This window comes from Halichoeres trimaculatus, unplaced genomic scaffold (assembly GCF_033239565.1).
Source record: "Halichoeres trimaculatus isolate MK-OKI-2021-1 unplaced genomic scaffold, fHalTri1.1 fHalTri1_scaffold_22, whole genome shotgun sequence".
NCBI classification, from domain to species: Eukaryota; Metazoa; Chordata; class Actinopteri; order Labriformes; family Labridae; genus Halichoeres; species Halichoeres trimaculatus.
In genome coordinates, this window is record NW_027437200.1 from 16,651,470 (window position 1) to 16,669,900 (window position 18,431).

Genomic DNA, 18,431 nt, shown 5'->3' on the forward strand with positions numbered 1-18,431 from the left:
AGAAGACTTGTAATGCTTGTATTTGTTTTTGTTAATGAATGTATTTTGAATATGCAGTAGAGAACTTCTCAGTTACAACTATTTGCACAAAATAATATATAAATGAAAATGGAGGAAGCCAAATACTGATAATAAAACAAATGAAAAAACAAAAGAAGTAGATTACATAGATAGATCTTACGTTCCCAATAACGATGGATGGAAGGACAGGTCGATATTGTCACTTCTTAGCTCTCACCTGAGAACCAGCACGTCTTCCTCACCTCCTTCTCCTCACCTTGTGGGGAAACATCCGGCCTTGCACCAGTTAGCATCGACATGCTACAGGCTGCTAACAGCTGAGTTCATATGTAAACAATGCAGCCATGGTTACATGAAGGATCTCCAGACAAACACAGGAGCAAAAGTAGTAAAAATATCACTGAAGCCACAAAAAGTTTGGTGTCCATGACCAACAAATGAGCCATACAAAGTAATGATCCACTGCAAATACAAAGATGACGAAAAAGAGACGAAAAAATAATGAGATATTTGACGGCTTTTAACTCAAATAATCAAACTTTACTCTTGAAATCTTAACTTGTTTGTTTCTACTGTGAAAAATTGATCTCTAACACTAAAAACTGTTGAACCTGAAACCAGCATGCAGTTTGTCATGTGATGTCTCTTTCTTTTTTCTTATTAATCCTAACAGATGTGTTTTTTCCTGATGTGCTGTAATTTGTGATAATGATGATGAATTAGTTCACAGTTAATTGTTCCTATCTGGGTCTGCAGGAACCCAAATATTTCTCCTCAGAGGATACCAGATATCCAACTACACATTCTTTTTTTAAAAAACATCACAAAGGCTGCTATTTTCACATTACTCTCCAATTAAGTTTCTATTGTTCTGACATTTTCTCTCCTAGACAAAAGGCTTCAGTGTAAAGAGGAAAGACGCAGAGCTGATCCTGCTTATGAGATCATGGAGAGTCGACTGTTGGAGAGGAACTCAGAGGTGGGTCAATACAAACATTCTTGATTCAATTAATGTCTCAACAAATTGTGCATTTTGGCTGAGGATGTCTTTGTGCTTCGAGTTCAGACAAACAGTTTTGGGAAAAATCTGATATTATGTCAATAACGACTAATAGGTATTAAAAACAGAGCCGAGGGTTACTGTGGTAGTGTTTTGAAGGTAGGGTCTGCAGTAGGGGTGGGAGGAAAAAAACTCCAATACATGTAAGATATTTAAGGATTTTTTTGTTTGACAAAATCAAAATCAGGATTTTTTGCATTTTTTTCCAATCTAAAATCTTCATTTCAGTCTTTGTTTATAAACTAGGTTGGAAAAAAGTTACCACTCTGACTCACATGATGTTCATTTTATGGGAAAATATGGCTAAAATTCGTAAATGTTGAAGGATCGCACTTTAAATCGAATTGGCACCCCATAAATCATTATGGATTCAAATCATGAGAGTAGCATATCATCCCAGCCCTAGTCTGCAGGGTTTTCCAAACAAAATAAAATAGCAATTCTTACAGGAATAGTCCTGCTTGTCTTCTTCTATTGGCCCCTAGTCATGTGTCTCAGTGTCTGTGTGTGCGTCAACCCCCACCTCTGCCTGTATGTTGATGTGTTGGTTCTTTCAGGATGTTTCTGGACAGGGGTAGGCGTGGTTACAACATGGTAAAAAATAGTAAAAGGAACAGTACTTATATAACATTTTTCTTGTTTTTCTGACCACTCAAAGCGTTTTACACTGCGAGTCTTATGCCGCGGCCATACCGGACGCGAATCTGGACGCTGCCCTGCTCCTTCCTCCTCTCTATCAGGCTCAAAACTCCACTGAGGAAAACACAGTCGGACTCAGTGATGACCCGTGCAGGCAAATCCAGCTGGAAATGAATATTCACAGAACTTACCTTCAAAACATGTCTCCTCAGCGACTTTCACCCAAGTCTGCTCCTTTTTTCCGGTCTCTGTAGAGTACACACGTCGTATCGTATAACTCTGGATAATGACACACCGCACAGATTATTTCCTCCTCCATCTTCCAGCGGGGTTGGAGTTGGAGCAGGTGGCGGTTTCCCCCCAACGTCATCAAATCAATGACGTCATGGGAATGTCATAGCTGATTGGCTGCCCCGGCACAGCCTTACACAAATTTGCGTCGAAAGTTCAATATTTTCAACTCGAGCATAGAGCCGTCTGACGCCCCAAATGCGCAGCGCAAACTCATCCAACGCACTGTCCGGGGGGAAATCAGCATCTAAATGCATCTTTGTATGTAACCTCGACGCAAATTCGCTTTTGGTGTGGCCGTACCATTATTCACCCATCCACACCACATTCATTCACTGATGGCAGAGGTTTCTATTCATAACCATCAGTTTTTAATTAACATTCACACCCATCCATACATCATGTACTCTAGGGGTTGGAGAAAAAAAATGATATACAATATTTTGTGATTTTTTGTTTGAAAATACCAAAATCGGGATTCTTTTTTTTTTTTTAATCATTTTATTTTTTCCAAATTCAAATTCTTTGTTTCAGTCTTTGTTTATAAACTGGATTGGAAAAAAGTTACCACTTTTCTCCAGCAGAGGGTGAAATGTTTCTCTCTGACTCAGGCGATGAGCATTTTATGCGAAAACATGGCTCCTGATATAGTCTGTAGACGTTAGCACGATCATTTAACTTTTTCACATGGTCTGGTGTTAAAGAAGCAAAGTAAAAAATATAAATAACAAAGAATCAGCACCCCAAAAATCGTATTAGAATCAAATCGCGTGAATAGCATATCATCCCAGCCCCAATATACTCCATACAGTGGGAGCAACTTGGGGTTCAGTGTCTTGCTCAGGAGCTGTAGTTCAGTAATGAGCCATACTAAGAAAATATGAAACATTTAAAGATTATATTTACTTTGATTCATTGTATTTCTCACCCTTATCTAACTGCTTTAAAATAAGACCATCACTGAACCCTCCAGCGCAGCTGTTGCACACAAGTATAATTTAAAAACAATCCATTGAATTGTTTGTTCCCTGCTCGGCTTGAAAATCTACGAGTATTTTCAGTTGATGCTCATTATTACAAACATCCACTTTTATGTAATGGGTTCATTCATTCTGGAAATGATGATGGTTCCATCAAGGGTTTCCTTTTTGTGGTTTTTCAGTGAGACTAAAAGCAACGTGGCTGCTCTCCACCTCCGATTTTCACACCACAAAAGCCGTGCTTACAGTGGCCGTCTGGAGTCAGAGATTATGTGGCTGCGATTAAAGAGGCTCGGCTGTCCTCTCATAACCATGAAGCATCGCAGACAATCTTTCCACATGTTAGACGCTCAGGAAATACTTCACTATAAATACTCCTGACGTGTCCATCGAGCTGTTGAGGAGAAAGTCCTCCTCACGCTGGTTATGTAATGGAGTTATGTGCTCCACGCTCACAGCAAATTATGATCACAGTTGTTTACTGTCTGTGTCTTTCAGGGTGAAGAAAAGAGCAAGTACGAGTTGATGGGCAGCTGTGGTCAGCAGAGGTTCCTGCATGACACTGAAGGTGAGTTTTTGCTTTCTGAGCTTTGTTCTTTACAATAACCAGGGCCCACATACAGGAAGAGAATCACAGTAATGACCCAAACACTACGTACAAATCTGTTGCTCTGTTTGCGTGATTGGAATGGAAGTACTGCCTAAAATGAGGGTTTTCAATCTCTGGAGTAACAGACTGGCTCAACTTGAAATGATGAATGTTCGGAACAGACATCAACAGCATTCTCAGAGTGTTTACGTGACTTTCTCCAGAGTAACACGCTGTGACATGGACAGGAAGTTATTTACATTAAGAAGCTTTCTGTGCATTACATGAGCTGTACAGCTGCACGTAAACTCTGTGCGCAGGGACTTGGTGCTGGAAGCAGGCAGGGGGGGATCACAGGTTCAAGTCCAGGTACAAACTAAAGTATGAAAGTTTACTTCCCTTCTACATCTACATCCTCTTTACAACTCCACCAACTTTTTGCCATTTTGATTAGTTTCTTGAGACTTGCAGGGAATAACTTTTAACATCTGACCCCACAAATAAACTTATAAGCAGAAAGAGAAAGGACCTTGTGTTTGGTAGATTATTTCTCAATTTGTAACAATGCTTCTTGATAATAAATCTGAGACCACCAGAAATCCTCTTTGTTTCTCTTTTAAATGGCCACATTTGTAAGAAACATGCTTCTGTGTGTATGTGCGTTGCCATTGGCTCTTATTTTGTATCTTTGCACCTGATTGGCAGAGCTTGAAAGACTGGTCCCTGCTGCAGTGGTCAGTAGACGTCTGCTCCAAGAATCAGTATGCCATGTTTGATTGATCTGGATAGAGTAACTTAAAACCATAGACTGTATAATAGATGGATGTAGTCTATGACATCATCAGTCTGTTTCTGAAACAGATTTTTGAAGCAGGTGAACATTTCAACCTAAGACACACTTAGGACCGCCTCCCTCGTTTGAATAACATTTCCTCCTGTATTTCATGCTGATATTGTCCGCAGCATAAAAAAAATATTTAAAAAAAAAAAGTGTGTATTTTTTTATTGATATTTAATTCTATTTAAAGATTTATTTTAGTATTTATTTCAACATTTATTTTTCTATTTATTTTTCTTTTTTAATTTTTTTTTATTTTTGTATTTATTCTTTGCTTTTTTTATTTATCTTTTTGTTTCAATTTTTTTTTGTGATCAACTTTTTATTGAATTTTAACAATTTGACAAAAACAGAAAAAAAAGGAGGACAAGCAGCAAAAGTTACAAAAAAATAAAAGTCACAGAGCTTGGGTGCATAAATGTCCGTGTATGAAAACACATGTAAAAGTCCATCATCGGATCCATTGGAACCAAGAATGAATGGAAAGCACCCAGCGTCCATAACCCCATGCCCAACAGTGTCCATTATACAATATACATATTTGAAAGGAAAAAAAATAAAATAAAATAAAAAAAAAAAAAAAACAGGTTCAGGCTACACTGAACAACCTTTTAAAAATATATTTGTTTTCAATTATTTTTAAAAATTTTTATTTATGAAATTTATTTTTAATTAATTTTGGCAGTTTTGGTCCTCCATACCAGAGCAAGCACCAAGTATACACTTGATGAACTGCAGATTTTTGCTCTTTTGCATTGTTTCATAATTTTAGACTGGAGGTTGCTGCTTGCTTTAAACTGGTGTTTGGCAAAACCAAGCTGTGGTATTATTTGGAATGAGCACTTGTGCCATCTTCAGAGTAAAAGCCAAGTTTCATATATCGGGGATTTTAAGAGACAGGCTGATAGGTGGGGGTCCCAACTTCCCAAGGACATGTCCGCATGTCAGCCCTTAGGAAACTGAGGCTGTTTGGCATTGGAAGAAAAGGATTTGGGAATTTTTTAAGCGTGCAGCGCACACTCAGCCCTGCATCTCACAAATGGATGTTCCTTCCAGATGTGAGGGAATAAACTGGTTTTATTGTAAAGAAGCATTATTACAACACAGCAATAGTCTACCAAACATAAAAGTCCTCACTTCTTGTTTTAAGTTTGGTTAAATCTTCTTCAGGGGAAATTTTTACACTGGAAAAAGTTGAAGATGGAGCCCATCTATTTTGTCGTTGCCTTGTGATTTCATTTCACTTTGATTAAAGTGTCCCTGGTGGGACGGACGTTTATTCCTTACATCATCTGTTTTATATCAAGCCATAAACCTGAGATACATAAGAAGCTATTTGTCAAGAGAAAACACTCAGATATGAAACCAAGGCCAGTGTGCAGCGGTGCGTGTGAGGATACTCACCCTGATGTGTGATGAAAGGACAGTCGTCAGGGGACGTTTGGCCACTTAAGCAGCCCACACCCACAAACACACCTGTTCCAGGAAGTCCCAGCAGCTGTCACCATGTGGCTCTGAAGCTGTCACTCATGTCGGTGTACCTGCACACGCTCCGTGTCGTCTTTCCCATCATCCCGCCTCAGTGAGCACTTAATGGACGAGACGTGGTGGAGGGTTATGTTAGGATGCTGAGGCGATGGCTGCTGAAGGAGCTAAACATCGTCATATGATGTTTAAGTTGTTTGGAAACATCTCATATGGAGGCATTAGCTCAGTTATTCTGGTGTGCAAGCGGAGGAACGGTTTGTGTGCGAGAGCTGCTTTTGAATAATTTCACATCACAGCACGTTTGGTGTCAGATGGAGGGATTTTCAGCTTTCATTTCGGAGACACAGGTGCAGATTTTTTTAGCGCTCTTAGGCAACAGTGTCCTGATAAATTACATATGACACAGAGGCCATGATATGATGATGCACATTGATTTTGAATGCAAAGCAAGAAACATGAGACACTGGCAGCAACTCAGTGCATTTAGACATGTAGACATGGTCAAGAGGATCTGCTGCTGTTCCAACCGAACATCAGAATGGGGAAGAAAGGTGATTTCAGGGACTTTGAACGTGGCATGGTTGTTGGTCTGAGTATTTTAGAAACTGCTGATCTACTGGGATTTTAACCCACAACCATCTCTAGGGTTTACAGAGAATGGTCCCAAAAAGAGAAAATATCCAGTGAGCTGCAGTTCTGTGGGACAAAATGCCTTGTTGATGCCAGAGGTCAGAGGAGAATGGACAGACTGGTTGGAGCTGATAGAAAGACAACAGCAACTCAAATAACCACTGGTTACAACCGAGGTCTGCAGAAGAGCATCTCTGAACACACAACACGTCCAACCTTGAGGCAGATGGGCTACAGCAGCAGAAGACCACACCAGGTGACCCTCCTGTCAGCTAAGAACAGGAAACTGAGGCTACAATTCACACAGCAACACCAAAACTGGACAATAGAAGATTGGAAAAACGTTGCCTGGTCCGATGAGTCTGGATTTCTGCTCCACATTCAGATGGTAGGGTCAGAATTTGGCCTCAACAACATGAAAGCATGGATCCATCCTGCCTTGTATCAACGGTTCAGGCTGCTGCTGCTGGTGTAATGGTGTGGGGGATATTTTCTTGGCTCACTCTGGGTCCCTTAGTACCAACTGAGCATGGTTTAAAGTCCACAGCCTACCTGAGTATTGTTGCTGACCATGTCCATCCCTTTATGAGCACAGTGTACCCATCTTCTGATGGCTACTTCCAGCAGGATAACGCTCCATGTCATAAAGCTGGAATCATCTCAGACTGCTTTCTTCAACATGACAATGAGTTCCCTGTACTCAAATGTCCTCCACAGTCCCCAGATCTCAGTCCAATAGAGCACCTTTGGGATGTGGTGGAACGGGAGATTCTCATCATGGATGTTCAGCTGACAAATCTGCAGCAGCTGTGTGATGCTATCATGTCAATATGGACCAAACTCTCTGAGGAATGTTTCCAGGACCTTGTTGAATCTATGCCACCAAGGATTAAGGCAGTTCTGAAGGCAAAAGGGGGTCCAACCTGGTACTAGCAAGGAGTACCTAATAAAGTGAGAGTAGATGGTAACATGTTCAAGTTGGGGTGTGTTGCAACATCTGATTTAACAGTGGTTAGTGCAAACATGTCTGTGAGAATGGTCCTGTGTTTCCATTCATGATGCAGCTCCCTGTCCTGATTGAAGTTTTGTATTGCTTGTAGCTTTCATTGCTCTGCAGTGAAGTGGTGCAGCTGTATTTGGCACTTTTATAGTCATTTTAAATAAAAAAATAAGTACAGCTAGTTTAAAATCATAATGCACAGCAATCACTGTTTTTATTTATTGACAAATCTAGAAAACTGTGTCCCAGTATCAGGTTATGACCTGTAGTTGTTGTGTACAAGCACTCTTTCTACCCTAAGTTGACATTTTGAGTCGGTTTTGAACTCCTTTGGGTTCAGTCCTGTCTTGTCACACCTTCACCTTAATGTCTGTGGAAACCAAGCTGCAGAGGCGTGAGACCCTAAAGACACAGCTGTCATTAGACCCTGTGTTTCTCCCTGAAAAAGCATTTGACTCTGAGAGTCCAGGTCACCAGGCTCAGCCAGGTATCGCCCTTGGCGTCGCCCCCATGAGGCTTTGCAAAGTGAATTATAGAAAAGTCCCTGAGCCTCGGAGCCGTGGGCAAACCCAGAGTTCTAATGGCAACCATTATAAAAGCCCACACTGCTGCTCGGGCCGCTCGCTGTCTGATCAATTAGGTATCAGAGCTCCGAGCCGTTGCCAAAGGCTGCACCCGCTGAGACTCTGCTGGCGTCTAATGGCTTCTTGCTGATTGGATGAGCATCCCCCGGGGTTGGTGCTTCTCGACTGCGGGTAATGGTCGCTGCCTTCTGCCATTTAGGAAGAGTCAATAACAGGTGAAGTTTGATTTATTTATTTATTTTACCTGGTGTTACATGTATTCCTGCTGCTGTACAGGATTTATTACACATGGAAGTGTAATCACAACACGGCTGAAGCAGTAAAAATAAATACCGTGACAGAGTTTACAGCCTGTGCAATCTTAGTTTTTATGAAGCTGAACAACATCAAACCAGACTCTGAATCCTGAGGAGTAAATCCACTTTATGTTGGTGTTAAACGCACAAGGTAATCAGCAGATTGTGTCCTCTTTCATCTGGATTGTTTAACAAACTTAAACTTAATCTGACTGAGGGTTTCTATTTTGTTTTCAGTCTTTCGTCATTTATCAGAAAAGATAAAGATAAACACATTCTTAATGATGCATATCATTAGTTTTTATGGTGTATCATTTGTGCTGCTCAATTAATCACAGTTTTATCATTACTGTAACAAAAGCAATGAGCATATATCACTTTTCCGAGTCATATTTGTGTTTTTACCAGCCTGCACGACACTGGTGTGTTTTCACAGCATCCTGAAGCATTAAATGGAAGCTAAGCTAACTATCTGTTAGCTTCACATTACACAGGTCAGATAAAAGCCATACAAAATGCTCTGGGGTTTATTTTGGGCTAGATTTAAATAGATCAAGGGTTTCCAAACTTTTCAGCCCCTAGAGAGCGGTAGAAAAGTAGACCACCTACGTGCACATATTTCTGTGTTTCCTAAATTAATCTTCCACCACTGATACCATCATCACCCTGATTTTTTTCTTTTTTCTAATAATGAAGAATAATGTCGCCAACTAACCACAATTAATTGCTGCAACAATACACCTCAACCTTCAACAATATTCAGTAATTAGTGCTGAAAATTCACTGAGAGCTGAGTCTGAGACCTTCTGACTCATTCTACCCCTGAGGACAAAGAGGAGAAGAGTCAGATTAAGTGCTTAAGTGTTCCCTGAACAGATGAGTCTTCAGACATCTCTTAAAGTAGAAAGTGACTCTGTGGATCGTATAGACTTTTTAGGAACAACAGATGAGAAGAGTCTGGCTAGAGATTCAGAGCTGCGCTGGGCTGGGAGCACCAGGCGGCTTTCACAACCAATATTTTGCTTAGATTTTCACAATGATGGATAAAATATGCCAATGTTTTGGAAGGCATTTCTCAACCCCACCAGCAGAGGGAGTCCCAGCCCTCATTTTGAAATAGTTGGAATTAAACACGAAAACAAGCTGCTCGACATGAACACTATGAATCGTACGTTAAAATATGATCTTTTTTTTTACTGTGAAATGCTGAATATAAGTATTGTGGTTTCATTTTTTAAATGTCTTGTGAGATTAACTCAGTTTTGTTTAGGAAAAAATCAACAATAAGCACCTCTCCCAAAGCTGAGGAGGCACAGCTATGGGCAGACCTTAGTGTTTGAGGCCCACGTCTCCAAAGGGAGTACCCTTATAGTAGAGCTACATGTTTTACAGCTCAGTGAAATCCTTGTTTTTTCACTCTGTTCCTGTAGAAATAAATGTTTTTTTTTAACTGTTGTCTTTTTAGGATTCCCCACAAACCCTCTGATTGGCCAGCCCTCTGGCGGCCTGTCAGCGGTAGATGGGTAGAGCCATGGGCAGACCTCATTGTTTAAGACCCATCCCTTTAAAATGTTGTAAACCAATTAAGAGGTCCATCTGTTGTCATTACATCATCGTTTTGAGCAAACGGCAACCTCCAGTCTAAGAATTTGAGACAATGCAGAAGTGCTAAAATCTGCTGTTTCTCGAGTGTCCGCTTGAGGCTGGCTCCAGAAGTACCAGAAGTCACATACGCACCAAGTCACAAAAGCTGCTTTCAAAGCAGAAATTAACCTATTTACAGCCTGGTTCAAAAAACATCTCCTGTCCGAGGCACCCTATAGCTGTACCCAAAGACCCTGCCACTACCAATATGGCCGCTATAGCCGATGTGCTTCATTTTCCGTTTCAGAAACAGACGGGTGACGTCCACAAGACTATGTCCATGTTTTATACTGTCTATGGTTTTAAGCGGTTAAAAAACAGATTCAGGTATTTTTATGACATATGAATGAGAAGTGGATTGAAAATTTGAACACGTTTTGCATGAACATCCATCATCGTTACTTTATATTCATGTTTACGGTAAGGGAAAACACAACTTCCCCTCCTGAAAGAGTTAAGGTGCAACCCACACAGTTGTTCGCTGGTTATTTCCAAGTTACACCAGTGACATGTTTCTGTTGCTGCGTTTTGAGCTCTTAGTTATTTTCTGGCCCCAGGAAGTACATGAGGAATGGGAATTATGCTCACGTCTCCGTTCTCCTTGAGTGTACTTGTCGCCTTGTTGTTGAAGGTGGTACACGCGCCTTAAAAAAAACCTTAAGCAATATGTGTCAAGGAGCTCTAATATGCACATTTTTTATGTGGCTGTTGGGGAAACTCTCTTATCCAAACATTAAGCCCGGCAGCACTCACCCAGCGAGCCATGAGCCTGACCGTGCTCCTTTTTATCATGTGTGGCTCTCAGGTTTATGACAGATAAACCATGTGTTGGAGACAATAAATCACACTCACACAGCTCAGTTAGAGCACTGCGGGGCTGCAATCTGTGTGTTTGACAGGAAAAGCCATCCAGTTGAGAAGGGTTCACACCTTTTTTTTATCTTTGTGCTCCTGAGCCATGAGCTGTTTCAACTGGAGTTTAATGCAGCGTGGGCTCATCAGGTCCACATTTCACTGCTGATTTTTCTGAATTGTGATTTTCACTTTAACTGCAAAAAAACAGCTATTATCAAAGCTGTGTTTTTGCTGCTCGGGAAAACTGAAATTAGGGTCATTGAACAATACTCCCATAAATCTTAGCATCAAACTCTTTTGTGTTGTAGTAAAAAGGGCGGCAGGTTAGAGGCTTCACCGCCTCATAACACGGTTTGACCGCAGTATATCTCATTATTTATTTCTACCTCCTAATAGCTAGTTATGCATGATCAGCCTCTGGGGAGAAAAGGGCAATTCACTTAGACACCCTGTGCTTTAGTGGATCCTCTCTCTGCTGCTGTGCTTACAGTCAGAAATAATAACGTCTCCTTATCTCGTGTTGCTTTATTTAAATGAGTGTGATTAGCTTGAGGATTACCTTAGAGAAATGCTGACAATTTTATATCAAGGTTATCAAAAGAGCTCAAATGTTGGTAACCTAAACCTCGACTTCATTATCTGCAAAGAAACTTAGAAGACTGAACAAACTTTTCAATAAATAAATAAATCTCATATCTTATTATAATAGGACAGTAATTTATCCATATCTGTGTTTACTGTTTGACTTCAGCAGGGAGATTTCCGCAGGACTGAAACATATTTAACTGGAAGAAATAAAAATGATATGAAGTAGACATGCACTGATCAATTAGTGCCGAATTCCTTAATTTTGGGGGGTCGGTGATCGGCCCATCCTTACATATGAAACTGATCTTATAAACCTCCAGGAAGGTCTGACAGCCATTTTTGCTTTTTGACACTTTATTGGTAATTTAAGTTAAAACATAAAGATTGTTATTGTTGCACAGGTATTGTTCAATGATTTTCAATAAAATAAGATTGGAACATTGAAAGTATATGCTGTCAGTTATAAAAAATGAAAATACAAATCTGTATTGGCAAAAATGGATATCGGCAGGTCAGGCTTTAGGTCGGTAATCAGCCAGAAAATTGTGATTGGTGCACCCTTATTATGACCCCATCGTTTCAGAAAGTTTCAGATAGTTTTATAAAATAATTGATGTAGGAATAAAACCAAACATTAGCTTCAATGATAATGGAAAACCAAGCTGTCCATAATGTGACAAAGAGCAAAAGGCTCTTAAATATGTTTATTGTGACTTTTGAGAGAAGTCAAAGGTTTTGGCATGAGGATCTGTAGAGACCTTCAGCTTGAATAAAGGTGATACATCACTTGTTAGTAGCCTCCTTTGAGGTTTCCTGGTAATAAGAACTGTTTACACCTGCAAAAAATAGATGAAAGTCTTCACAATCACACCACCAACCCTCCTCCTGAGCTTCATTAACACGCCGCTCCTCTTGTATCTACAGGGTCAGTGTTCGTTTTCCCCCCCGAGGCCCCGCTTCCTGAAAGGCCTCGCAGCGAAGGCGTGACGTACGTGAATATTCCTGTTAGTCCCACATCCAAGAAGCAGCTCAACTACATGGAGCTGGAGCTGCAGGAGCCGGGTCCTGGCAGCCGAGGGAGCGCGGTTCATCTCCAGCCTCAAAGTAAGGATCAATCTGTGATCAGATTTTAAAACTGGAAAGTCTTCAGAAAATCTCTTCAGGCGTAAGAAACACTGGACATTTTGATGCCTCTGCAGTTTTGTTTCAGTTTCCTTTTACTTTTTTGATTTAAAGTCCCTGTAATATGATGTAGATGAGTTTGTTATAGTATTAAGTATCTGCTTTAAAAAAGTCAGTAGTGTGACAAGTCTCTGAAGCACAGCTGCTCACCAACATGTTTTTAAAGCTCGTAATCCTAACCCTTCTCCACTGAAGGGCACAAAAACTGAAATCTAAACTAAGACTTTAGTTTTGGTAAAAAATGGTTTAATATGACTGCCTATGAGCCACACACACCAGAAAAATCTGGAAAAGTGTCTTATTTCAAGATTTTCAAAGGGGGAAAAATACACCTGGATGCAGTAACATTGATGCACTCATTTACTTTCATTTGATTTAACTTATTGGCCATCAGCCGTTTACAGAGCAACTTGACCGATCTTTCAAGACTCACAGAATGTTGATTTCTATGACTGTGAACACCGAAACGACCTAAGAAGACTGGATTCTCTTCTTTTGTGTCTTTCTTCCAATTTTTGATCTAAAAAACAGAAAAAAGTAATTTTATAGGAGCATCATTAACGTCTCGTCAAAGGCAGCCAATGAGTTCAGCATCTTTTTCATACAAATTTCTTAATAAAGAAATTATCTGTTGGGTGAATTTTGACAAAAAATGAGAATGTTTAAATTTCCGTTTCTGCAGTGTATGCTAAGGGTGGGAGAAAAAAATCAAAACTTGATATATTAGGAGTTTTGTTTGACAATTTTAAAATCCTGATTCCTGAAACATTTTTTTTTTTTCAAATTCAAAATTTACACTTCAATCTTTGTTTATAAACTGGATTGTAAGAAAGTAACCACTTTTCTCCAGCAGAGGGCGAAATGTTTCTCAACTCACATGATGTGCATTTTATGAGAAAACATGGCTGATATAGTCTGTAGACATTATCACCATCATTTGACTTTTTCACACAGTCTGGTGTTATGGAAAAAAGTTAGAAATCACAAAAATAGTAAATATCGAATTACAATATAGTTTGAATTGGCTCCCTAAAAATTGTAACAGAATCAAACGAGAATAGCATATTGTTCCAGCCCTAGAGTATACATTATGTTTTGAGCGCTTCAGATGTGTTTTTTTTTATACTTGCTTTGAATACAAATACCCTACTTTCATTACACAAACTGTATTGATACTGTGTCGGTACTGTGTAACTGTGTCACTCAATACTGACACCTGCTGGATCTTAAACATTATTCCAGACAACTTCAATGACCCAGAATACACAAAATTATTTAAATTGTTATATTTGTGATTGTAATCTAAATTTAAAATATTTTTCATATCTTTATATTATGTAGTCATAAATAATGTGAACACAAGTTCTAACAAATGTATCAAAGTGAAAGTGTCGTGAATGATGATGTTGCTTATGCCTTTGTTTTTGAGGCAGGGAGGTTTCATTTTTAAATAAAGTTTTCATCAAAAAAAACATATATTTGAAATGTCTTGGCATCCAGGCAGTTCAGCTATGGGAGAAATATCTCCAGCTTTAGATCAAGCAGAAACTAAGGGAAACAGGATGAAAAAAATGAAATAAAAACAAACACCTTATTTGCAAATATAAGATCAAAATGGTCCCCCAAGGTGGAAACCTTACTTTTCTTTCGGGCTCCATATCACAACGGCTTGAAGGAAAGATTTGTGCTTTAAAATATCAGTGATTGTTTTGGCAGAGACGCATCCCGTAGGCAGACACACTCCATATAAACACAGCAGCTGTATTGGTCACATGACTTTCTCAATGTAAGGCGTTGGTGTTGCCGGACCCATCACTACTACTTTCAAAGGCCTAACTCGATGCCACCAAGAATGATCAGAACTCAATATGTAAAGATTGAATCACAGCAAAGTCCCAGTGCCAATTTTTGTTAAGAAAAAAAAAAAATTTCTTGAAAGAGAAAAGCAAAGACGACCTTGAGGTCTGACCTCTCTGCCATGATAGCGTTACCATTTGAACTGTCCTGGCAAAAAGCTCTGGCAAACACAGACTCTGAATCCTTTCCTTTGTGAGACACTCTCATAGAGTCTGATCCTCTGAGCCATCATGGAGGAGGAAATGATGAATGCTTTTAATGCATTCCTGTGCAGGTCCTCATCAGAGAGTCGGTCAGAGAATCATCAGTAGATTAAACGTAGGCAGGCTGTTAATGTGCAGTTTGGACGTGAAAAGAAAATCCACGTCATGACTTGATTAAAATGAAAGGACAGGACCTCAGTTTTGCCCTTTTGTTCCTACATTTATTTACATACCTAATAAAGATTTCTGGGCTTTATTAAGTATGCAGCGTTTAAAGAGTGCGTCAGAGCTTTTCAGTGTTATTTCATTAAATTTGTCAGATTTCGAAGAATCACTCTCTGAGCATCGGCTTATTTCCTCTGCTGTCTTTATGAGACAGCTGTCCTTGTCATCAGATACGAGGCACTGAGCTGTAATTGACGGACAAGTCGGCTAATAGTGTCACGGCCCCTCAGGAATACGAGGAACGCTCAGGCTCTGACATGATCGGGGTTAATATCTGACGGCAGCAATACACTTTAAATCCCGGCGTGCGGCCTCATTAATCTGTCACCTGGGAGCCAGGGGTTCAATCTCACTCTGAATAGGGGTCACAGGGCATTCAGATCACAGCTGTGTACCGCTGGCTCACATCAGATCCTCCTCTGGGACGACTGATGTGTTGTCAGGAGCTGGTTTTTGATTTCTTCAACTGTTAAGCACAGCAGCGGTACGGCCATGTTCATTTGTCATGTTCATGAATATTCTGAGACGGCAATTACACCGTCACTCGCCGCTTTTTTGATTGTCTCCCATAGGAAGGGCACTAAATGACGGCCATGCTCACGGTGTGCATATGGAGAGGTGAACGTGAGGCGACTTTTAAAGAGATGATTTGCATGTTCTTCTGCTTTACATTGTGATTGCAGCGTGACTTTTTATGGCATCATGTTTTCATCGGGGGCCAAAGATCCACTTCAGTCTGAACTTTGTGTTGGCTGTCAGACGCTCCCTGCAAATTAGTTTTAGTTTTAAAATGATGCAGAAATTATTTGTTTACTGGACACTAAGGCTGCAACTAACGATTATTTTAGTAATTGATTAATCTGACGATTATATTTAAGATTAATCGATTAATCAAAAGAAACGGATAAGAATGCATAAAAATAAAATTCACAAAATCAAACATGTTGTTATTTTAGTTGATGACTTTTGTTTGCTTAAAGATTTTTACAAAGAAACAACATACTTGAACATAGTTTGAGCTGACCAGATGCTACATCTATAAAGTATAAAAAGTGATACAAGAATCGACAGTATGGGGAAATATTAGAAAATATATTTTTATGTCATCAGATTAGGGAACTTAGTGGACCAAAAAGGCAAATAAATAAAAATGTGTCCTCAATATTTTCACCTGCAGGTCAAATTGTTCTGCCTTCTGACAGGGAGTACCACAGGGCTGGCCAATCAGAGAGAAGGGGGTTAACAGAGCCTTAAAGAGTCAGCAGCTCAAATTAAGTGTTTCATTAAGAGTTTTCTAAAACAGCAGCATTAGAATAAAGGGATTTTGTTGAGCTATGGAGGCACCAGAGGGTCGTTATAAGGACTAAAAAAGGCAGAGTACCCCCTCTTTAAACGTGGTCTGTTTTTGTGTCCCGACAGGAAAGAGCTCCACCAAGTACGCCCAAATTGACATCACAGCCACAGAAACGGCTCACAAAGTGGGCACACAGCACGCCCTTGGTCGGCAGGAGGGCCTGCACACTTTGGAGCTGAGGAGAAAGGGGACGCCACATTGACTCCTCCTTTACTGAACTGTTGATCTCAGCTGGATGTTCTCGACTGAAACCAGCGCCCTCCGAGCTATAAAACACCCAAGAAGCATGACTCTGGGTGTTTTTTTTTGTTCCTGAGAGGTTCACTTTGGGATTCGTCTCTCCTGTGGCATCTTTTTCAGTGCTGATGATTTCAAGATAGCATCATCCAGACTACCAATACTGGAATCCATGAAAATAGAGCCTCCTGATGTCCAGATTCACACACACACGGCCTCTGTAATTACAAAGCAACCCAGAGGTGGAGTGGGCTCGGGGAGGTTTGGCACAGGATCAGGAGCAGCATTTCAATCATCTCATTAAACGGCATCATGTCAGAGCAGCAGCCTCGGGCAGACATGGAGGAAGATGTGCCAGCGCGGAGCTGAGTCACCGGCACTGATAAACCCCCAGAGCAGAGGCTTTTCGCAGCTCACCCGGGCCATCCCCCGTTACATGTTACAGGCTGTTTTTATCCTTGTTTGGGAAGATGGAGCACGGTGACAGCAGGGGGGAAGACGAGTGGGAGTTCATGTTTATTTATCCCTCTGCGACAACTCCATCATCAATTCTACGTCTAGCTGCAGGAAACTCACTTTTTAGCATATTTGGTTTCACTTTCCATTCAGTCTTACTCAGAATGCAGCGACTTCCTGTTTGAAACATTAAGAGACATGATGATTGTTAGGATGACAAAAGCAGGATGAATACAGGTTCTGCATCATCTAACTAATGGATCTGTGTTTATCATAGGAACAGTTTCTCATGCCTGCTTTGTGTTGGATGGAGAATAGGATAGCAGAGAGAAAGTCTTCTTTTCTTTGTCAACTCACCACAACAAAATGTGACAGACTGTCTGGCACTTTTGGCCTTTATGTGCAGAATCATGTTCTTGTGAAGCAAAGAGTTTGATCTGAAATGATGTAAGTGGTTCAAATAACGCTCAACATATTTGTTTTGTGGAACGGTTTAAAAGTTAATAATAATAAGACACCTTTATTTTGATATCTGTAAATACAAACATAATTCTTTATATGTGATGCAGACTGTTATAAAATACATGTGAAGACTAATGTATGTACAGTATAGATGTGTGGAAGGACTTCAACAACATTTCTTTCCCTAAGGGATTTTTTTTCTTGTAATACTGTTTTTTTTGTAAATTATTTATAACTTTTGCTTAGATGTGTGTGTTACATTTTTCTATAGCTACAGTTCACAATGTAAGGGTTTTTTTAAACCGCATGTACAGTTGTAATGAGTATGATACAACATATAAAGCATCCTGACAACACAAGTCTTTGTTTTCATTGAGTCAGTTTTTAACTGCTTTTCATTTTTTATTCCTTATAATCTGAATTTGTCACGATTACCCAGATTTTTTGGTCTTCTGGCTGCATCCAGCAGCTTATCATTTTCATTTACATAAGCAACACCAAACGCCGACCCATCACACACTGAATCAAACCATAGAAAAAAAATGTGCCTCTTTACTCCAGACCGTACGGTGAGGTAAACCGTCAGTCTTCTTTAGCATCAAATTAGTCAACATGTGGCTAAAACCCTTGTTTCGGCTTGTTTTGCTAGTGATGCTAGCATCCTAGCAACAGAGGTACATATTATGCTAATTACAGTGTATGTATATGTACACAAATGTACACATTGAGTATTTTTGCTTTTAAATTATTAACTAATAATTAAAATGTAATATTACTAATTTGAACTGTGCAAACACTCGATTTATTTTATTTTATTTTTTTAGAAAAAAATATGTTTATTGGGTTTGAAACATTTTTCAAGACACACAATTACAACTAAATAAATTCTAAAGAAAATTAGCTAAATTAATAAAATAAATAATGATTTAAAAAATGCTACATTATTGTTTAT

The 18,431-nt window shown here is 39.7% G+C and overlaps 1 protein-coding gene across 3 annotated transcripts in view; it reads left to right on the forward strand.

The window, feature by feature from the left end:
• Positions 1–17,369, forward strand: part of dok7a (docking protein 7a) — a 49,255-nt gene extending 31,886 nt beyond the window's left edge. For all 3 annotated transcript variants that reach the window (XM_074662173.1, XM_074662174.1, XM_074662175.1), the window contains exons 10-13: positions 912–1,000; positions 3,490–3,559; positions 12,428–12,607; positions 16,390–17,369. In XM_074662173.1, the coding sequence (XP_074518274.1) occupies positions 912–1,000; positions 3,490–3,559; positions 12,428–12,607; positions 16,390–16,526 (476 nt within the window). In that variant the 3' untranslated portion in view covers positions 16,527–17,369. The remainder of the gene's footprint in view (positions 1–911; positions 1,001–3,489; positions 3,560–12,427; positions 12,608–16,389) is intronic.
• The last annotated feature ends 1,062 nt before the right edge of the window (positions 17,370–18,431 follow it).